Source organism: Doryrhamphus excisus, chromosome 6 (assembly GCF_030265055.1).
Source record: "Doryrhamphus excisus isolate RoL2022-K1 chromosome 6, RoL_Dexc_1.0, whole genome shotgun sequence".
In the NCBI taxonomy this organism is placed as follows: Eukaryota; Metazoa; Chordata; class Actinopteri; order Syngnathiformes; family Syngnathidae; genus Doryrhamphus; species Doryrhamphus excisus.
Window position 1 is genome coordinate 23676970 of NC_080471.1, and position 23537 is coordinate 23700506.

At 44.4% G+C, this 23537-nt stretch overlaps 2 protein-coding genes across 3 annotated transcripts in view; both read left to right on the forward strand.

Moving 5' to 3' along the window:
• The window catches only part of znf423 (zinc finger protein 423), a 175002-nt gene extending 161013 nt beyond the window's left edge, over positions 1-13989 (forward strand). Inside the window, exon 22 of one of the 2 annotated variants that reach the window (XM_058076285.1) lies at positions 11968-13989. In XM_058076285.1, the coding sequence (XP_057932268.1) occupies positions 11968-11997 (30 nt within the window). In that variant the 3' untranslated portion in view covers positions 11998-13989. The remainder of the gene's footprint in view (positions 1-11967) is intronic. The other variant, XM_058076286.1, reaches the window with a different exon arrangement.
• A 258-nt stretch (positions 13990-14247) lies between these two features.
• The window catches only part of si:ch211-212o1.2 (uncharacterized protein LOC492735 homolog), a 35964-nt gene continuing 26674 nt past the window's right edge, over positions 14248-23537 (forward strand). Inside the window, exons 1-2 of the mRNA XM_058076287.1 lie at positions 14248-14514; positions 14641-14855. Of these exons, the coding sequence (XP_057932270.1) occupies positions 14696-14855 (160 nt within the window). The 5' untranslated portion in view covers positions 14248-14514; positions 14641-14695. The remainder of the gene's footprint in view (positions 14515-14640; positions 14856-23537) is intronic.

A 23537-nucleotide genomic window follows, 5' to 3' on the forward strand; every position in this document is an offset into this window, starting at 1 on the left:
GCCAGCCAATCCCAGGGCACATATAGACAAACAACCATTCACACTCACATTCATATCTTCTGAGTTCTGAGAAGAAAAAGAAAGACACCGAAAAAGAGAGAGGGGCTGACAAAGTGTGTGACATAGGAATTATTTGGCTGTTCAGTTCTGACACTGAAGAAAACGACTTTATTGGTTTTAGTTTCCAGGTGGAAGATGAAGACGGAGATGATTTACTTTTCTACTTGATTATACTGCTGTTTTGTAGTTTAGTAGTATTTAGTTTAGTAGTATTATACGCACTCTTTAACTGTTTAACTCCCTGGCTTCTCTCTGGCTACCAATCATTTTGCTAGCCAAAATATGCATTATGTATTTGCTTATGGACTAATTCTGTGATAGAACAGTTGTACGTCCAGTCCCTCGCTACCACACTATGGGTGTACTGTACTCCTGCTTCCCTGCGGGTCCTCTGTAGGTCAATGTGGCTAACGGCTTCCATGTGATCCACGGTGAGGTGTGGCGGTGTTAGTATCTGCGAATAATGTTGTTGTTGTCTCGTCTGAATCAAAGAGCCTCACCGTCTCCCTCAGACTGAATAATGTAGAAGTGTGTATGTGGCTGAACTGACAATAGGGTTCTATCTTTGGGGGGGGGGCGGTTTTTGGGTGTTGCTTTTGGCTGTGAATGGTATGTGAAGTCACAGTGCATACTCTCTGATCCTCCATGTGTGTGTGTGTGTGCCCGCACAAGAGGGACAATTTGATGTGAAGATCCTTTGGCGTTCCAAGGTAGAGTACTCGGTTGCCCCAGTGCTCTCTGGGAGACTGGGGTATTAGAACGGGGACCAAACACACACACACGGTTTCCTTCTTCAATCCGTAGACTTGAGGGTGTTTGCGACTGGGAAGCGAGAGAGAAAACAAAAGAGAACCAGCCTCACCTGATCACTAAGACTTTGTTATGGCGGCGCCGTGTGCATACGCGGTCACATCGAGAACGTAAAACCGTTCATGCAAACCGAAGCCGTGCCTGGCAAGACAGAGTGAGTTAACGATGCCACGTAATTAAAGATACCTCATGTGATCCAAGACTATGTCTTTCAGTTTGGACTCTAGGACAATGAATCCGTTCACGATTCAGTATTAAAGTTTTGGTATGGAAGCAACGAAACCCGAACCAGAAGTCAGCTCTGTCGTCCAGCTATGATGTCACCAGCAGTCGACTTGGTAGTTCTTTGCTAACTAGCACAGTTACCGTGCACCGCAAGCGTCTGATTTCTTTCCGTCACGGCTGAAAACTAACCCACAAAGAATATACCGTTATTTTAAAAAACACTAAAGTGGTGATGGTGATGTCACATGACAGCCATATCGCTGTCATGTGACATCATGTGTTTGTCAACAAACTGAAAAACTTGTTAACATTTTTGGACTTCTGGATTTACATTATTTCTTTGGGGGAAAGTTGATTCGGATAGAGTACGTTTTGGTTAGAGTCTGACCTTCTGGAACGGATTAATGACGCTAACCGAGGTTTCACTGCATAAGGTGCACTTTCGCTTATCCTCACGTAACTATGGTGCGTTCGAGGAAAGTCTGACATTAGCCCTTATGTACGTATTAATGACTACCATTCATTTGTTCGTTTTCTACCGTTTATCCTTACGAGGTTCGCTGGGGTTGCTGGAGCCTATCCCAGCTGTCTTCAGTCAAGAGGCGGGGTACACCCTGGACTGATGGCCAGCCAATCACAGGGCACATATAGACAAACAACCATTCACACTCACATTCATACCTATGGACAATTTGGAGTCGCTAATTAACCTAGCATGTTTTTGGAATGTGGGAGGAAACCGGAGTAACGGAGGTTGGAATGGTCGAGGTTGGAGTTGAACTCGGATCTCCTAGCTGTGAGGCCTGTGTGTTAACCACTCGGTCGCCGTGCAGCCTTGAGTAATTGATACACTAATTGAAATGTCTATTTTTCATTCATTCATTTTCTACCGCTTGTTTGCTGCGGGGGTGCTGGAGCCTATCCCAGCTGTCTTCGGCTGATAGGCGGTGGCCAGCCAATCCCAGGGCACATATAGACAAACAACCATTCACACTCACATTCATACCAATGGACAATTTGGAGTGGCTAATTAACCTAGCATGCACGGGGAGAACATGCAAACTCCACACAGAAACGGGGGATTGAACTCGGGTCTCCTAGCTGTGAGGTCTGCGCGCTAACCACTCTACCACCGTGCAGCCTTATGACTACCATCTCTGTTTGAATTGTTTTTGTTATAAAGCAACGATTTGGACCACAAATGTTCCGATTTGCGGGGTGCCGTGACATGACAGTATTCCATGTCAGTATTCCATGTCAGTATTCCATGACAGTATTCCATGTCAGTATTCCATGACAGTATTCCATGTCAGTATTCCATGTCAGTATTCCATGACAGTATTCCATGTCAGTATTCCATGACAGTATTCCATGTCAGTATTCCATGACAGTATTCCATGTCAGTATTCCATGTCAGTATTCCATGACAGTATTCCATGTCAGTATTCCATGTCAGTATTCCATGTCAGTATTCCATGACAGTATTCCATGTCAGTATTCCATGACAGTATTCCATGTCAGTATTCCATGACAGTATTCCATGTCAGTATTCCATGTCAGTATTCCATGTCAGGCCTGGCGTATTTGGTTGTGTTTTGGCTGCTATTTCGCCTTGTCAGCCAAGTCTGCAGGCCCCAGTCCTCATCTGGCACGGAGCCTCACCACAGTCTACGCGGACCACATTCCTCTGAGTACATTTGTCCCCGTGTGCGCCTGGGAAAGATCATCCCGTGTTGTGCGTATGCGTGCGGTTCTCAGCGTGAGCGCTGTGACTCAAGCGTGTCACGCGGTGCCGCGGGGTGATTAGCTGTGTGTGCTGGAAGTGAGGTCACTTCCTCCTTTGTGTAACAGCCTCCAGCAGGGAACTCGCACCTTTGCTGCGAAGCGGTGTGTGCGATGGCATCCCGTGTTGTGGTTTTGGGTGCGTGCCCTTCGTGCTGTGAGTGTATTTTGGGTGTTTTTACCGCCTCAAACATTTCTGTCTCGGGCCAGGAGAGGCGAAGTCCCCGAGGGAAGAAAACACAGCAAATCAGGATTGTGACTCGCTCGACAGCTTGTGGATGTTTTTGATGGATCTGCGAAGGATGCTTTACTGTGAAAGGGGTGTCATTTCCTGCTCGACTGCCGAGATGGAGGCATGGTCAAAGCTCGTGGGGAAAGAAGGAAGCGTGCGCGGATCAGGGAATGCGTGCAGGTCGGATGTTCGGGGCACAGGGTGCGTTTATTTTCAAGCTGCTCCCGAGGCAGCATCCTGTCCTGGGCGGGTGGGGCTAAAGACAAGCCAGGGAGGACAGGAAGAGGGCTTGCCCATCTGCTGGTCTCAGACACATACACTCACGCACGCGTTGTTGGAGGAATGTCAAACTGGGCTAAAAATACGTTGAACTCAAAGAAGACCGCAAGGCCACTAAGGTGATTTTTCATTTGCTGTTCAAAATGGCAGCCGGGATGGGACCCACACACACAAGATTTGGGCTTGCTCCAATTACCCCCACATACGGTATACACACGTTTGACACTTGGTGCTTCCCCACAGGACTGTAATCTATCTGTGGCCGCCATGCGTTTGTGCCTAATGACACGCTGATTTTAGACTCACGCTGTAGTACATCAATTGTACCATTATACTGTAGAGTTGAGGGGAGGTACCACTACCAAGCATGCCTTGTGGGCACACTGTAAAGTTACATGTCTGTTGTTACACTTTGATACGCCAGAGTTGCGTTCACACACGTCTTCACCTGAAGTGTACATTATTCCAATGTCTTATTCTGCGCCATGACAGTCATTTATCATGACTCGTTCATGATATCACTATTATCTTAAATAGTCCCACACCCAACTGTGATATTAGTAAATATGAACATTTAAACCATGTATATTTTCATACTTCATTCATTTGCTGGAGCCTATCCCAGCTGTCTTCGGGCGAGAGGCGGGGTACACCCTGGACTGGTGGCCAGCCGCCAATCCCAGGGCACATATAGACAAACAACCATTCACACTCACATTCATACCTATGGACAATTTGGAGTGGCTAATTAACCTAGCATGTTTTTGGAATGTGGGAGGAAACCGGAGTACCCGGAGAAAACCCACGCATGCACGGGGAGAACATGCAAACTCCACACAGAGATGGTCGAGGGTGGAATCGAACCTTGGTCTCCTAGCTGTGAGGTCTGTGCGCTAACCACTCGTCCGCCGTGCCGACTATTTTCATAGTTAAAGCATGGAAATCCTGTGAGGTATTGTAGTATTGTAGAGCTGGATGTTGTGTGGAATGAATGAAGTCATCTAGCATTCACTGTGGGAACGGAACTGGAGGAGCTAGCAAGCTAACTAGTTAGCCAGTAGTTAGCCTCTCCAATGTACCCATTCTAACGTAAGAGATTGTTTCAAATAGAGTGGGGATGAAGGACAAAAAAAAAAAGTACCACTTCCACACGCTCAAGGGAGGACAGTGATGTTACAAAGGCTATCCTAACCGTGGACATGATCAGTCCACCAACACGCACGGCGCCAGTAGAAGAGACAAGAAGCCCCGAGCATCGGCAGCGTCGACATCAACACAAACGCCCGTGTACGCGTTTAGCGTGCGGCGCTAAGATAACGGCGAAGAGCGAGCTCGACAAAGCAGATTACATTTTCTCTTTATCTCCCCCTCTTCTCTCCCCCGTTTTCCCCTTCTACCTTTCCACATGAGACCGTGTGTGTGTGCACATATTCAGTCTGCATACATTATTGGGAATTGCACTTTTTTGTTTGCCTATGCATGTATGTGCTCTTAGCTAGAAATGCAATGTGTGTGTGTGTGTGTGTGTGTGTGTGTGTGTGTGTGTGTGTGTAGGTAATGTGACAGGGCCATATTTCCCACGGGGCCTGGGCTCTGCTGGTTTTTCCACTCGCTCTCTCTAAGCAGTTTAGGAAAAACAATGACAGGCCTGGATGTGGACTGGTCTAGTCTGGCCCGGGAAACGCTTCTTCTGAGGAAGAGACGCAATCAATTGCTTCTGACATTTATTGTCATTGCAGCTGCACTGTGGAGATACACACCACATATAAGGAATTGGACATGTACAGCCAAACATCTGCAAAATAATGACGAAATAATGGTTACGGCTGCACGGTGGACGAGTGGTTAGCGCGCAGGCCTCACTGCTAGGAGACCCGAGTTCGATTCCAACCTCGGCCATCTCTGAGTGGAATTTGTGCATGTGTGGGTTTTCTCCGGGTACTCCGGTTTCCTCCCACATTCCAAAAACATGCTAGGTTAATTAGCGACTCCAAATTGTCCATAGGTATGAATGTGAGTGTGAATGGTTGTTTGTCTATATGTGCCCTGGGATTGGCTGGCCACCAGTCCAGGGTGTACCCCGCCTCTCGCCCGAAGACAGCTGGGATAGGCTCCAGCACCCCTGGTGAGGATAAGCGGTAGAAAATGAATGAATGAAAGAATTAGTTATAGTTACTAGTTACAAAAAAGTAACCGAGTTGCTCCACGACAAAAGTAACTAGTTACAAAAAAGTAACCAAGTTACTCCACTACAAAAGTAACTAGTTGCTAGTTACAAAAAAGTAACCGAGTTACTCCACTACCAAAGTAACTAGTTGCTAGTTACAAAAAAGTAACCGAGTTACTCCACTACCAAAGTAACTAGTTGCTAGTTACAAAAAGTAACTGAGTCACTCCACCACAAAAGTAACTAGTTCCAAAAAAAGTAACTGAGTTTCTCCACTACCAAAGTAACTAGTTACTAGTTACAAAAAAGTAACCGAGTTACTCCACTACCAAAGTAACTAGTTGCTAGTTACAAAAAAGTAACCGAGTTACTCCACTACCAAAGTAACTAGTTGCTAGTTACAAAAAAGTAACCGAGTTACTCCACTACCAAAGTAACTAGTTGCTAGTTACAAAAAAGTAACCGAGTTACTCCACTACCAAAGTAACTAGTTGCTAGTTACAAAAAAGTAACCGAGTTACTCCACTACCAAAGTAACTAGTTGCTAGTTACAAAAAAGTAACCGAGTTACTCCACTACCAAAGTAACTAGTTGCTAGTTACAAAAAAGTAACCGAGTTACTCCACTACCAAAGTAACTAGTTGCTAGTTACAAAAAAGTAACCGAGTTACTCCACTACCAAAGTAACTAGTTGCTAGTTACAAAAAAGTAACCGAGTTACTCCACTACCAAAGTAACTAGTTGCTAGTTACAAAAAAGTAACCGAGTTACTCCACTACCAAAGTAACTAGTTGCTAGTTACAAAAAAGTAACCGAGTTACTCCACTACCAAAGTAACTAGTTGCTAGTTACAAAAAAGTAACCGAGTTACTCCACTACCAAAGTAACTAGTTGCTAGTTACAAAAAAGTAACCGAGTTACTCCACTACCAAAGTAACTAGTTGCTAGTTACAAAAAAGTAACCGAGTTACTCCACTACCAAAGTAACTAGTTGCTAGTTACAAAAAAGTAACCGAGTTACTCCACTACCAAAGTAACTAGTTGCTAGTTACAAAAAAGTAACCGAGTTACTCCACTACCAAAGTAACTAGTTGCTAGTTACAAAAAAGTAACCGAGTTACTCCACTACAAAAGTAACTAGTTACATACATATATATGTGTGTGTTATATTTGTTCTTGTAATATTATAATGCCATCAACAATATGTATTTAAATATTTTGTATGTATTTCCCTAATATTGTCTTTATTTTACTAAATTATTATTTTATTAACATTTTTTTAAATTATTATTATTATTATTATTATTATACTAATTATTTTTGTATGTTTCTTGTTGAATAGTATTTTATGAATGTGCCGAGGGCCAATAAAAAATGGCCCCGGGGCCACAGTTTGAATGTCGACATGCTGAGATTATGTGTGTGTGTAGAGGGGGGCGCTACACCCCCCATTCATATTTAAAGGTGTTTTAAAGCAGTGTACGCAGGATATGAGATGTACTGTAAATGGCATGTGGATGTCATCCATGTGTTGTTACATTCTCATCCTGTTTGGTCATCCCCCCCCCCCCCCCCCCCGCTGGCCTCAGCTGCTCTGCCTCCGGGGAGCATCCCTCCATCTCGCCCTCCTCCGCCGCCCTTATGTTCCGTCTCCGAATCAATACACGCCCCCTCTCTTTCTTACCTTCACTTACCTTCTTGTAATTTGACTTCTTCTTTATTTGAATTCCCTCTGTGGTCTCGGAGGTGGAAATGATGCACAAGAACCAAGCAGTGATGTCGTCTTGGTGGGACGCTCCTCTCGCCTCCTAAAGAGGAATGAGCCTGACCTCTACTGGTTGGGAGAGGAAGTGTCCCCATTGTGGTGGGTGGGTAGTTTCCCAGCATCTGTGACCTGACTGGACACGTGCACGTGTGCACGGCAACACAGTCAGGCATCGTGTTAGGTTGACGTCGCTGCACGAATACGAAATTTACGCTCGCCTGGACGTGCTAGAACTTCACTAGACTCTCAACACAAACACAAGGAGACATGCTCAGCAAGATAAGGAGCGTGGAATGACAAATAAGTATTATCAAGCCAAAACCACCATAAAATCCTTCATATTTGGGTCCCCGAGCAGCCCCCCCCCCCCCCCCCCCCCCGCCTCGCCTCTGTGCTGTGTCCGCCCCCTTTCTTTTCTTTCTTTCTACCATCCCTTCTTCTCATCTTCATAACATCCCGTCTGTAGTGGGGCCCATCGGTCTGTGAGCCGGGGTGATTCATCGCAGAAAGCTGCTTTTTAGGGGTGCTGATGGGAGCCCCGGGGTGCAGGGTGGGCGTCGATTGGGGAACATCTCTGTGGGAGTTCCGTGGGAGTACCGAGAAATAAGGAAGGTTTCGCTGGGATAAACTGTACAACCCGGGGAAAATGAGTGGAGGAAATTTCTCTATGATACACACACATGAATTCCCACAGAAATCTTTGCAATCATCTCGCCATCACACACACACACAAACACACACACACACACACACACACACACACACACAAACACACACACAGTATTTCCCCTGCTTTAGATGTGATGGCTTTACGTTCCAAACCAACAAATCCAGATTATCAGTTCAGCTCCTGTTGCAGCTGATATGCAGGAGCCACCGAGGACTGGCTGTGGAGGCGTGTGTGCATGTGAGGGAGATCATGCGTGATGTTTTCCTTACTTCCTGTGTATAACATGGGATGACTAGCCACCCTTTTTTTTAAAATAAATTAAAGACTTTCAAGGTATTCGTTTTCTTAATACTCGCAACGATGCCGACACATTCTTTCTCATTCATTCAAGGGGTGCTGGAGCCTATCCCAGCTGTCTTCAAGCGAGAGGCGGGGTACACCCTGGACTGGTGGCCAGCCAATCCCAGGGCACATATAGACAAACAACCATTCACACTCACATTCATACCTATGGACAATTTGGAGTGGCTAATTAACCTAGCATGTTTTTGGAATGTGGGAGGAAACCGGAGTACCCGGAGAAAACCCACCCTGGAATTGAACTCAGGTCTCCTAGCTAACCACTCGCCCGCCGTGCAGCCTGCTTCTGATTCTTTTTTCAAAACATCCCCTCCAATAGCGGCCATTTTAGAGGATTTTGACTGATCTTTCAAGACACATGGAATATTGTCTTGTATGGCTAGCTAAAAATGGAACATACCAAAACAAAGATGGGACTCTCAGCTTTCATTGGAAAAAAAATGTTTGTTTCTACCGTTTTCCGTTCTTTAGTAATCAGCAGTAGAACATAAATGGGTCATTTGCATAGCGGGACTAACCAATCAGATTCTGAAATACAGCACACTTTGGGTCTCGGATTTTATGTCAACAAATGTATGTCGACGTAAGCTAGGTCGTTGTCAACATGTTCCACTTTACTGCTTTGCCTTCTATTAAGCGTCTTTTACGTTTTTCTCCACGAGAGGCAAAAAAAGAAGGGTGATGATGCAAGTGCACAATAGAGGAGATCATGTTTGGTGCGTTTTTAAGCCGTGAAAACGGCCACAAGTTGGCGGAAGTGCGTTTGATAAGAGCTTGGCATGCATCTTTCCCACTAAAAAAGGATGGAGGAGTGTAGCGTGAAGAAGGTCACAAAGGGAAGCTTATGTGTGGACACCCACACGGTTCAATTCCAAATTGAAAATTGTAAATATTTCATTTGTATATAAATAATTTGTGTTCTTTATCATTTAATATTTTGGCTATTCATTCATTTTCTACCGCTTATCCTCACGAGGGTCGCAGAGGGTGCTGGAGCCTATCCCAGCTGTCTTCAGGCGAGAGGCGGGGTACACCCTAGACTGGTGGCCAGCCAATCACAGGGCACATATAGACAAACAACCATTCACACTCACATTCATACCTATGGACAATTTGGAGTGGCTAATTAACCTAGCATGTTTTTGGAATGTGGGAGGAAACCGGAGTACCCGGAGAAAACCCACCCTGGAATTGAACTCAGGTCTCCTAGCTAACCACTCGCCCGCCGTGCAGCCTGCTTCTGATTCTTTTTTCAAAACATCCCCTCCAATAGCGGCCATTTTAGAGGATTTTGACTGATCTTTCAAGACACATGGAATATTGTCTTGTATGGCTAGCTAAAAATGGAACATACCAAAACAAAGATGGGACTCTCAGCTTTCATTGGAAAAAAAATGTTTGTTTCTACCGTTTTCCGTTCTTTAGTAATCAGCAGTAGAACATATATGGGTCATTTGCATAGCGGGACTAACCAATCAGATTCTGAAATACAGCACACTTTGGGTCTCGGATTTTATGTCAACAAATGTATGTCGACGTAAGCTAGGTCGTTGTCAACATGTTCCACTTTACTGCTTTGCCTTCTATTAAGCGTCTTTTACGTTTTTCTCCACGAGAGGCAAAAAAAGAAGGGTGATGATGCAAGTGCACAATAGAGGAGATCATGTTTGGTGCGTTTTTAAGCCGTGAAAACGGCCACAAGTTGGCGGAAGTGCGTTTGATAAGAGCTTGGCATGCATCTTTCCCACTAAAAAAGGATGGAGGAGTGTAGCGTGAAGAAGGTCACAAAGGGAAGCTTATGTGTGGACACCCACACGGTTCAATTCCAAATTGAAAATTGTAAATATTTCATTTGTATATAAATAATTTGTGTTCTTTATTATTTGATATTTTGGCTATTCATTCATTTTCTACCGCTTAGCCTCACGAGGGTCGCAGAGGGTGCTGGAGCCTATCCCAGCTGTCTTCAGGCGAGAGGCGGGGTACACCCTAGACTGGTGGCCAGCCAATCACAGGGCACATATAGACAAACAACCATTCACACTCACATTCATACCTATGGACAATTTGGAGTGGCTAATTAACCTAGCATGTTTTTGGAATGTGGGAGGAAACCGGAGTACCCGGAGAAAACCCACCCTGGAATTGAACTCAGGTCTCCTAGCTAACCACTCGCCCGCCGTGCAGCCTGCTTCTGATTCTTTTTTCAAAACATCCCCTCCAGTAGCGGCCATTTTAGAGGATTTTGACTGATCTTTCAAGACACATGGAATATTGTCTTGTATGGCTAGCTAAAAATGGAACATACCAAAACAAAGATGGGACTCTCAGCTTTCATTGGAAAAAAAATGTTTGATTCTACCGTTTTCCATTCTTTAGTAATCAGCAGTAGAACATAGGTAAGTTTATAGCAAAAAATGGGTCATTTGCATAGCGGGACTAACCAATCAGATCACATAATGGAAATCTTAGTTGAAGACATTCTGAAATACAGCACACTTTGGGTCTCGGATTTTATGTCAACAAATGTATGTTGACGTAAGCTAGGTCGTTGTCAACATGTTCCACTTTACTGCTTTGCCTTCTATTAAGCATCGTTTACGTTTTTCTGCACGAGAGGCAAAAAAAGAAGGGTGATGATGCAAGTGCACAATAGAGGAGATCATGTTTGGTGCGTTTTTAAGCCGTGAAAACGGCCACAAGTTGGCGGAAGTGCGTTTGATAAGAGCTTGGCATGCATCTTTCCCACTAAAAAAGGATGGAGGAGTGTAGCGTGAAGAAGGTCACAAAGGGAAGCTTATGTGTGGACACCCACACGGTTCAATTCCAAATTGAAAATTGTAAATATTTCATTTGTAAATAAATAATTTGTGTTCTTTATCATTTAATATTTTGGCTATTCATTCATTTTCTACCGCTTATCCTCACGAGGGTCGCAGAGGGTGCTGGAGCCTATCCCAGCTGTTTTCGGGCAAGAGGGTACACCCTGGACTGGTGGCCAGCCAATCACAGGGCACATATAGACAAACAACCATTCACACTCACATCATACCTATGGACAATTTGGAGTGGCTAATTAACCTAGCATGTTTTTGGAATGTGGGAGGAAACCGAACCGGAGTACCCGGAGAAAACCCACACATGCACAAATTCCACTCAGAGATGGCCGATCGTGGAATTGAACTCGGGTCTCCTAGCTGTGAGGTCTGTGCGCTAACCACTCGGTCGCCGTGCAGCGATATTTTGGCTAAATATACTAAATTTGTGTCAAAGTGAAAGCATGCATCTTTTCCAAAAACCTCTTTTTCTGCCTTTTAGTTGGGAACTGAAACCTCCCTATAGTGTCTTCTACTGCCACATTCTGCAATGTGGTGCAATCACCGAGGCAAACTGTAGGAGTAAATGTTCCATTTTCTCCACTTCCTTTGTTTCTTGCCTGTCATTTGATGTCACATGTGATGAAATGAGGAGTCGTCGCTGTCTGTCTCAGACATTATTGTGCAGGAGGGGGGGTGGTGGGTGGGGGGGGGGGGGGGGGCAGCGCAGTGCTCACGTAGCCCATTATTTCTCCCATCATGTGTTCTCACTTCTCCCCTCTCTGCCCCCGTCCCCTCCAGAACCACACACTGAGTCAGCACGCGCAGTGAGACCGAGGCCCGGCAGGAACTCTGGGCTCAGTCGGGGCCCCCGACCCGGAGCCGGCGGGGGAGCTACATCTCCACATCACAGCCAATCAAAGTGTCATTTGCCACTCACATGTAAAAGTGTAACGATCGCACCACTGGGTGTGGCTATTAGCAGCAGCGGGGGGAAGGAATATTAATGGCAAATGCTATTAAATAAAGGAGACGAAGGGAAGGAAAGAGAGGAAGGAAACAAGGTATTGTATGTGCAGTATTTTTAATCGTCCCTGCCAAATTCTGTTACCATGGTCGTGTGGATTGTTATTTTTTTAACAGAGAAAAGAAAAAAAGCAGAAAACCACCTTTTGTTTGGGACTATGTTCAATAGTTTCTAGAAAATGGTCATTTTCTCTTCCCCTCCGTTTGTTTTCTGCCGTATGATTTTCTTCTTTCATTTTTCTGCCTTTGAGTTCCCGCGTCGGTAGGTACTTGTGCTGTGTTGTGATCGTTTGCCAGTCGTAAGTTTCTTAAGTAAGTCCGTTCCCAAATCTCCTTTCTATCATTATTGTTATTTTTTTCTTTGCTTTTTTGTAATTACTACGAAAGAAGGACAAAGGAACAAATTAAAAAGCGGAAAATCATGCAGACGTTTCTTTTTTTTTTTTTTTTCTCCTCCCCCCACCCTAACCCCCCAGGACTGGGTTTTTCAGTCTCTGTGATTATTGTAAAAAAAAAAAAAAAAAAAAAAAAAAAAAGAATATCAGCAATTTCAGTGCGTCTGGTCAATGACTGATTTTTAAATGTGAATTAACCAGATTGCATTAATATAGTACAGACAAAAACAGATAAAAAGAAATAAAATACATGACAAATGAAGATGCTTCTGTGTGCTGTGAGTTCTTTTATTGTTTATGGAAATAACAAATGACATGGGCCTGCACTCTTGATTCTGAAGGCCATTGGGGCGAATGACTACTGGTGGCACTTTGCTACAAAATAAGGATAACACTATATTGTGAAGAAATTATGTTGGAAATATTGGTCAGTAAATTATGATACTGTCTACGCCAGCAGAGAAGGCTTTGCAGGCCCTGGTGCGAACCGATAATATTTGTTAAACATTACAAACAAAATACATTACAAGTCTTTGTATGAATGCATTTATGCAACATGTCATGCACGGTGTAGCCATTTGGGAGTCACTATGCAAGCTTTACTGCTTCCTCGGTGTAGTAATGCATTTTCCTTGTACAAAAAAATACTACACTGCATACAGTGTACATAGTTAATGTGTCATCATAACAGAGAGGTACCATTGCTGGAGCGTACACAGAGAAGCTACCAAGATAGAACTTGGTCGCCATTCATAAATGTACATTTATTTTCCCACCATCGAGATGACTTACAATGTTTATGATTTTCGTATCATTTTCCATCAAACCATCCTGGGCCTTCAGTGGCGACTCAACCACTTTTTGTGGGGTTCGCTAAATAAAATACATCTCCTTTCAAGATACAAATATTCATTTTCACAAAGTCTACTCTCTCTTCATCCCGGAAAATCATTTCCACTGCATTTCAGCCCCGCCACAAAAGCAACAGCAGACATTATGTAACTGATTCTCTGGTGACAGTGTTGACAAATTGAAAAACAGGAGATGATTCTGTCATCGGGATTGAACACACAAGGGTGCTGGTGAAATCTTTGTTTTTCCTCTGTTAACCATGGCTACCTACAAGGAAACAGGAAAAGATGTTCACAGGCAAGGACGATTCCACCTCAAGCATCCATTGTATTGTTTTGGTATTCTGCATAAGATACAGGTATTGGACTCCTGAAGACTGGGGTAAAACCATATTCTCTGATTGCTTGTGGCGTCCGGAAAAAAGTCCAGAGAAGAGAAGATGAGCGCTACCGTAGGTCTCATGTGTGAGTGAAAGCCCCTATTTATTATTACCCATGCTAATTATTACTCAAATGCAAGAATTCACTATTGAAATTGACACAAACTTCAATCTGCCCAACAATATGGACACTAAAAAGCTATTAATACCGCTTGGAACAAAAACACATTATTTATGATTTATATGCCATACCTATTTTTTTTCTTATATTGTATTTGTTTTTTGTACACAATTGTTTCATAGTGTTTTTTAAGTAGTTGTGCCTTATTCTATTTGTGTTCAATAAAAAAATGCTAAATATATATCAATAAAATTCACTTAGTGCAAAACGGTAAGTACGGAAGTGTGCTAATTGTTAGCACCGTTACAGCCCTGATCTCCGTGGATGAAAGCCAAGCAGACCCACGTCGATTAGTGTCGATTAAAAGGGGGGTCGTTGACGTTGTACGCGTTTCAGCAAGAAAGCAAAATGCAGACGGTCCCTAATATCGTGACAGTTGAACAGGAAGTAGAAACACGGCTTTGGAGTTAAATGGCTGAACTTAAAGCTAACATTTGATGAGTGGCGACAAACAGCTTTCGGGCACACAATTGCGAGTGACCGCCAGGCGTGACAGAGGTGCACACCGCAGCTCGGTGAGTCTATTTCCGGGCGCTCACCGCCGCCGGCCGCCGGCCGCCGCCGCCGCCACACGCTCATCCAGCAGAGGCCAACCCCCCCAACAAAACACATATTGACCCACACACGATGGCGTGTGCTAGCTGAAAGACGACACCGGGCCAACAGGCAAAGAGGACGGCCACGTCTGTTGCTACCATGGCGGCGTCGCTGCTCTCCGAGACCGACATCAGGCACCGGTCCATGGCGGAGGAGGATCCGAACGGAAATGAGCACGGGGCGGCTGCACGAAGCGCGGCACCCCGCTGGGGACCGCAGCATGCCGGAGCCCGGCAGCTGGCTCGGCTCTACTCTCCCGGTGAGCAACATTGTGTTGTCTTTGTGAGGTGTCATCACTGATTGTGTGAATATATAGGCCTCGGCGTACCTCGGCGTACCGCGGCACTAGCGCTCGGCATCATGATGACGACAAATGGTCCGAGGAGCAGGTGCACCTTCTTGGTGCCGAGATGGCTTTACAGTTCTGTGTCTTTATGGGTCATCGTAGTTTCACATTTAAGATGATCGACGAACAAATGGAATCGGACTCACGGTGTAGAAGTTGGACACAAGTTTCACCTTTCCATCCCACTGTGGTGCGTTCAAGGACCACCTCACAATGTATGAAAACCGTTATCAGTCATGCATTAAGATAAACATGTCAAATGTGTCTGCTTTAATGATGCTAAATATATGCTACACATTTTATCTCAATGTCCGTGTATTTAATGTGAATGAGAAGACTTTTCTGTGGAGAAAAGATTTTTAGCAAAAGGCCAACAATGCCAAATCTCTCATCTTGACAAAAAATAACAATATCCAATAAAGCATAAACATGCAAGCATTAATTAGTAGTGACTATGAGAATAAATCAGCAAATCTGTGAGGCTATTAATGGTGAATTGCGAAGGTGTGAGGACCCTCTAACGGTCAGTGTTCAATGGCAGTGTTTTTATGACGTCTAGAATGGAATAGCCTCCTTCGTTGAGGAGTTGGACTCCCTTTGACCCGCCTCTAGCGAGATGATGGTCCACCCGGTGGACCACCGCTCAATGGAGATGGAGTCGGAGTTGAATAATAATGGATTAGGCACCTGAAGCGCTTCACAATGAAATGAACTTCATTCACACATTGGTGGTGGTATTCTACACCCGTAGACACAGCTGCCCTTGTGTAGTCTGATGGAAACATGGCTGCCAATTTGCGCCCACAGGCTCTCCGACCACCACTAAACATTCATTCGCATTCATACATCAGTGTGGGCAGCCCCGGAGGCAAAGTGGGTGAAGGGAGCGAGGACTGAGCCTCCAAACTTCCGCTTTCTGGATGACCTCCAGAGCCACGGTCGCCCCAGTTTGATTATTTTTACTTTTCTTCAGTGAGAAGGCCAATGTGAGAGTAATGTTACACTGTAGCTCACGTCGCTACGCTAGTGTCGTGTCCTCTTGTCCCTCACCCCCCAATGTTACGTTGTTGCATGTGTACCACGGTGGACAAGTGGAGAGGTACAGTGTATATGTAAAGAGTGGACTCGGTGCACAATAGTGCTTCGTGGAGCCACACATTCTGTGAGAGACACGCTGGACAAACACAATTACTACAAATTCCAGCAAATACTCCACTGTGGGACATCTATTGTGGGACCATTCAGACCGGTGGCCATGACACTGCAGGTGAAATATCGGCGCTAACAAGTGATATCGGCCGCCCACACTTGACCAAGTGCATGACTTTACACAAAGTCCTTAAAAGTCCTGAATGTTGCCAGCCAGAATTGGTTAGTTTTAAAGTTTTTTTTGTGAATATAGTCTGCTCAAAATGCAGCTTGAAACTATATCCCTGGAATTGTGCTTTCTTATAAACTGGGTGGATTCTTTGGCGGTTCAGTCGGCGCCCATCTATCCCATAATACTCTGTCCAGAAATCAACCAATATTGATGCGTTTCTGCTAGGGATGTCCCGGTATCGTGCAGTATCGGTTGACATCGGTATCAGATTTTTTTTCCCGATCGTGAAAACCGATTAAGTGGTTAGAGCACAGACCTCACAGCTAGAAGACCCGGGTTCAATCCCACCCTCGGCCATCTCTGTGTGGAGTTTGCATATTCCGGACTGTTTTGACTAGGATTTCCATTATCTGATCTGATTGGTTAGTCCCGCTATGCAAATTACCTTTTTTTTTCTATAAACTTACCTATGTTCTACTGCTGCTAAAACACGGAAAACAGTAGAAACAACAAGCTTTCTGATGAAAGCTGAGAGTCCCATCTTTGTTTTGGTATGTTCCATTTTTAGCTAGCCATACAAGACAATATTCCACGTGCCTTGAAAGATCAGTCAAAATCCTCTAAAATGGCCGCTACTGGAGGGGATGTTTTGAAAACAGAATCAGAAGCAGGCTGCACGGTGGTCAAGTGGTTAGCACGCAGACCTCACAGCTAGGAGACCTGAGTTCAATTCCATACTCGGGTGGGTTTTATCCGGGTACTCCGGCATCCACATTCTAAAACATGCTAGGTTAATTGGTGACTCCAAATTGTCCATAGGTATGAATGTGAGTGTGAATGGTTGTTTGTCTATATGTGTTCTGTGATTGTACCCCGCCTCTCGCCCGGGATAGGGAGCTGGGATAGGCTTGATGAGGATAGGCGGTAGAAAATGAATGAATGAAAACCGATATATAAAATACATAAAAACACAAAAATGCTGCATACAATGTCATGTTATGTATATCGGTATCACAAATTGAGAGTTGGGCAATATCAGTTTTCATCAAAGAAGCCAATATCGGACATCTGCACCGCCACCGTACACTACACATTTGAAGCACCCACCCTCGTATGTGGCGGTTCAAATAGTGTGAGCGACTGAATATGAAAGAAAAGGGCACGAAGCTTCGCCACGTCATGTTAAGGTCATGCGAGGGCACCCCCTCCCCAACCCCCGCCCTCAGCACTTGGCTGACAACTGGTTGGGCTCACTGAACTACAAATGATCCTCCAATGATTGACGTGACGGCTGACTCGTGACCTTTTAAAACTTGATGTCATTGAACATCTGTCCCTGACAAAAACAAACTAAGCTGCTGAGACGACTCACCTTTCCTATTAAGAGAATTGGATCTCTGGCCTGGAAATCACGCATTCATGCAGATAAACGCAGCATCATGTCGTCGTCTGACCTTAAAATTACTCCTGCACCTTCATTTGAATGGCTTAAAGTGCCGCAGCGCTAACATGCACGTCAGTGTCCTAAAAAAACAGTGTGCCGTTGCTTAAGAGGATCACACATGCATTTGGGGTCCCGATATTTTATCCCCTCCCACTTAGTGGCCGCTTAGTTAGCACACTGACCCCAAACACTAAAAATAGTCCAAAAACGAGGCGGCCGGGTGGCTCACTTCCTCATACAACGTACACTCGCTATTAAAGCGTGTCCTTTGGGAACATATTCAAGTAAAATATAACATCCTGATCGCTTTTGGAACAAAGTTGTGTCATTCAGTCTGACTTCATTATTGATAAATAAGTTGTTGGTCATTTGGGAGGCTGCAAGAGGTGCTGAGAAAATGTAAACACGTATATAATGCATATGCACAGCATCATTGTACAAAAAAAAAAAAGACCAAAATTCTACGCTTCGCTAATGTGGTTTGGCACTTTGTTCATCAGTCATTGAACGCACCGTGGTTGTCATATGATGCAGAAGTGAAGCTACAGTCTGGTCTTACAACAGAATACTAATACAGCAGGTAGTGATGGGCTAAAGCAGGGGTGGGCAAACATTTTGACTCGCGGGCCGCTTTGAGTTAACAAAATTGCCCGGGGGGGCCAGAATATATATTTAACCCTTAGAATTTTTTTTCATTTCATATTCCAGGTATTCCTCAAAAAACATGTTTTTGATATCATGCCATTCACATTTTGAACTTACCTTTTATACATTTTAAGAAATTTTAGTTTTTGTGTTACTACCCCAACCTTCCATAAGTGGGTCAAAAATGACCCGTATGCATTTTCTATGGAATCCAATAAGAACCTTTGATTCTTATCAACTTATCGTACGTGACAACCCCCCCCCAAAAAAAAAAAAACCTTAAACCATATTAGGAAAGCAGGAAGTGAACAAATGTAAAAGTTAGTGATTGTAAAAGTACCAGATGGAGGGGTAGGATTTAATAAGCTTTGCTTCTTCCTACTCCTTTTGGACATGTGGAACTGTGAACTGATTATGGGATGCGTTCAATTGTAATCTGATGCATGTTCAAATGAAATTAAACCATTACCATTACCATATTGCAGGCTAACCTGAAAATGTACAAACACGTGCAAAATGTTGATGTACATTTTCAATGTTAACCCAAAAACATGCTAACCGAGGTTCCACTTCTAGTTAGGTATATTGATATTTTTGTCACACTTAAAACCGCACTTTCTCTCATTCACCATTACCATTACCATAGAAAGCAACTGGCGGGCCGGATTCAAACTCTTAGTGGGCCGCATGTGGCCCCCGGGCCGTAGTTTGCCCACCCCTGGGCTAAAGCATACAACGTGGTATTAGGTAGTAGGTAGTATTCAGAGTTGAATTTCTACTTGACGAAGGTTGCTGCAGCAGCAGTAGCTTGTATTTTTAATTGTGAGTAGACATTGGCCAGTCTGACATTCTGACATTATGATAACCTTGGCCAAAAATATCCCTGTATTATAATTCCACATATAAAATGCGTCCCTCGTTCATTTGTATTCAATTAGTACAAGACCGGCGGCATGGCGAATGAGCGGTTAGCACGCAGGCCTCACAGCTAGGAGACCCGAGTTCAATTCCACACTCGGCCGTCTCTGTGTGGCGTTTGCATGGTCTCCCCGTACATGCGTGGGTTTTTCTCCGGGGATTTCTGAGATCTATTCATATCATACTAATATAGTTAGGTAACCATGTTGCTCTCGGAACATTCAAAGACAAAAAAAAACAAAAAAAAAACAACCTTTGATGATGTTGCTTTTTTGCATGGATGTGTGTAAATGTTCATGTTTGGAGCAGGTAGAGTCAAAATGACTTACTTGTTTTGGTCCTTGCAGCCAAAGGACCCAGCAGGCCTTGAGCAGAGGACGCGCTCAGCCACGCTAACAATGCCACCAGGACATTTTAAGGCAAAGTTAAAAGTAAAAATGCTTGCCTCATGCTGACAAGTGTCTGTTAAAGACGGCTAAACAGCCCAAATTCCAAATGCCAAAGAGTCCATTTAAGGGAGCACCACACTGTTATGTGCTCAGATGTTTGGATCCGTCTCGGCGCTGGTGGGAGGTAAATCTAAATAGCAGTTTGGCTTGTTAGACTTTGGACAAGTTAGATGAGGCGGCGGAGATGCTCCATCGAGCCAAACATGGGCTCATTACGGCACAGCCTGGATGGACGAACAGCTGGAGACGCCTCTGTCCGTCTCTGTTGCTTTGCGTCTACTCCCTCCCCTTAGTCCCTTCTCCGTCCTCCCAAGGGTCTGAATAGATGTGATGGGCCCACCTCCTCTTACGCGCGCCCGCGGCCGCCATGTCACTCAAATGCTACCAACATATTGATAATAACCAAAGTATGTTTGGTCAAATAAACGTGGCATTGTCTCACATCTTGCAGGAATGTAACGTAAAGATCTACCTGAGCGACTCTGTCCGTCCACCGGTGGACTCTGGTCTTGGGCAAGCCCCAGTAGCGAGTGGAATCCGGCGTAGCAACATTCAAAAGCCGAGTGAAAATATAAAAAAATAAGACTTGGGTACAGCCAGAAGCGCGAATACAGTAGATCAGAATATGAGGTACCCCAGGGTTTCCCATACGGTCATTTATTTAGATTAGCACAGATGGGTTGTCGGAATGGCTTGCTGTTACCCCGTTACGTCCATCCACTGCAACTTTGCATAGTCGGACCTCAATAAAACTTAGCTTTTTTTCAAGTTTTTTTCATTTTTTTTTTTAAACAAAACATCAACAGCAATACAAACACACTCAAAACAAAAAGGGGGCACTGGACACACAAAGCACACAATTTGGCTATCCCACATTCTGTCATGGTGCAATTCGAGTCATTTCCTTGATTTTTGTCCTTGAACAATGTCCATTTCACCCATTTTTCTCCACACGTGTCTTCTTCAGTCCTCAATCTATGTGTCAATAGTTCCATGTCATGTATTGTGTTCATCACACAAAGCCAGTCTTCCAGTACCGGGGGTCTTGGATTAAGCCATTTTTTTGGTAATGGCTTTTTTACGTAGTCTCCCAAACATATGTATCTGGTGGCCCAGATACAATGTCTCACATGAAAAAGTCACACTGTAACCCAAAATCCTCTTTATGGTTTTACATGCCCTCTTCCAAAAATTGGTGATATTTGGGCAGAACCAAAACACATGAGAATGGTTAACATTGAGAAACGTAGCTTTTTATTTATTTTGGCTTTTTAAAAATCTCTATATCGGTCGGCCTCGTCCCTCAACCACTTTGCGCTTTGAATTTCGCACTTTCACTCTGTTTTTCAAAAATAAAAAAGCTAAATGAACACCTTTTACTGTCATGTTCGCTGAGACACACAAGCACCTGACCCGATCGCCGGAACAACAGGCTTTTAACGGCAGTCACACTGTAACCCAAAATCCTTTCCATGGTTTTACATGCCGTCTTCCAAAAATTGGTGATATTTGGGCAGAACCAAAACACATGAGAATGGTTAACATTGAGAAACGTAGCTTTTTATTTATTTTGGCTTTTTTAAAAATCTATATCGGTTGGCCTCGTCCCTCAAACACTTTGCGCTTCAAATTTCGCAGTTTCACTCTGTTTTTCCAAAATAAAAAGGACTAAATGAACACCTTTTTCTGTCGTGTTCGCTGAGACACACAAGCACCTGACCCGATCGCCGGAACAACAGGCTTTTACGGCAGTCTCACTGTAACCCAAAATCCTCTCCATGGTTTTACATGCCCTCTTCCAAAAATTGGTGATATTTGGGCAGAACCAAAACACGTGAGAATGGTTAACATTGAGAAACGTAGCTTTTTATTTATTTTGGCTTTTTTTAAAATCTATATCGGTCGGCCTTGGCCCTCAACCACTCGCTTCAAATTTTGCAGTTTTTCACTTTTTAGTTTTTCAAAATAAAAAGGGCTAAATGAACACCTTTTACTGTCGTGTTCGCTGAGACACACAAGCACCTGACCCGATCGCCGGAACAACAGGCATTTAACGGCAGTTTTGAATGATTTCACCACATTATTGCTAATTACATCCCAGGCCATCTAAAACCGCAGAATCAACTTTCAGCATTATTTGAAAACATGAGCGTCCTGCATGACGAGCATCACCGACGCTTTACACGTGCGGGAGGGAGGAACGACATAATGTTTGTATTTTGGGAGTCAGTCTGCTCCGGTGAACACACACACAAGTGTGAGATTTCCACAGACTAAATAAGCTGCGATGGCTTTAGGGGATCCTTCTAGGCAGGATTCTACTATTGACCTTGACCATGTATGTGTGTGTGTGTGTGTGCAATCATTATGATGAGGGCCACAGATGAATATGGTGGAAGCCGAAAGCCCAGGAGATGACAGGATGGCATCCAACACAGGCACACACGCACACGATGGGATCTGTCCATCCTTTTTTGTGTCTCCACAGGGGCGAGAGGCTGGGGCAGGGCCTACTTATACTGACTCTCATGTGGTGTGTGTGTTGTTAGTGAATCTCATTTGCCACATTCCTCTCTTTGTTGCTGTTGAATCTACAGGGTAATAGATGTATTAAGTTTGTCTGGCACGAGTGTGTGTGTGTGTGTGTGTATTGTTTCGTCTTCTCTTGTATGTGTACTTTTGTATTCATGTTGGTTTTGTGTTCACGCCAGCCAGTGTGTGCGTGCATGTGTGTCCCAAGTTCTGCGGTCCGTGGAGATCACATGAAAGGAACGAGGCCTGTGACTGATCCACTCGTACTGAACAAGGGAATTTACCACCCCGACACCCCCCCCACCCCACTCATCCTCTGCGCCCCTCTCACCCTGCTACTGTCTCTCTCCCCCATCTCCCTATGCCTCTTTCATTCTCTCCAAGCATGTGACCCACTTTTACCACCCACAACACCCCCCCTCGCTCGCTCCACGTCCCATCTGAAGATGGTCTACTGAGAACAAACTAGGGACACACAAAGAGAGACTGAGGAAAAAACAGTTGCACGGTTGTCTGTGTTGTATTCTATTGTCCTCACTTTGTACATCTCTATGAATTTGTGTTTTTTTTTTTTTCTTTTTGGTTACGGGGGGGGGGAGTACCTAGTGACACTTTTCCATTGGCAAAAGCAGGTACTATGAGGTACTATTTGCCATTGTAGCAACTGAGGAGCCATGAACAAAACACACATGCTATCTTAAAGAGCGGAGGTATGCTGGAGCCTACCCCAGCTGACTTCAGGCGAGAGCCCCGGTGCACCCTGGACTGGTGGCCGGACAATGGCAGGGCACAACAGCCACTCACATGCATTCCTATGGACAATTTAGCATGCTTATGTTTGGAACAACTGAAATGACAGCTCAGCTAGCTAACAAGTAGATCATTAGAATTCAGCACATGCAGGTGGTCCTCGCGTTCAGACGATTCGTGGTGACGAAGCAGTCCCATGAATGATGAAAACTGCACAAAAACAACCTTTGAACTGGCTATGCACGCAAGACGGAAGATTATATAATAGGGTGCAGAAAATGCTCATAAAGGATAAAGGTCATATCCTTGAAGATGTGAAAGGATCTGCTGGATGGATATTTCATATGACCTTCACATAGTATGTATACAGTGTGTGACCCAGCGCAGGCGTTAATTTAGCAATTTCGGTAAAAGCTCTGGCTTGCATTCAAACTGCTATACCTAATGTTGTGTCCTGACGGTGAACATGAGCAGCACAGTGATGGATCCATGCCAATAAGGAGCACAATGAAGACGTCTGTGCTGCATTCATTATT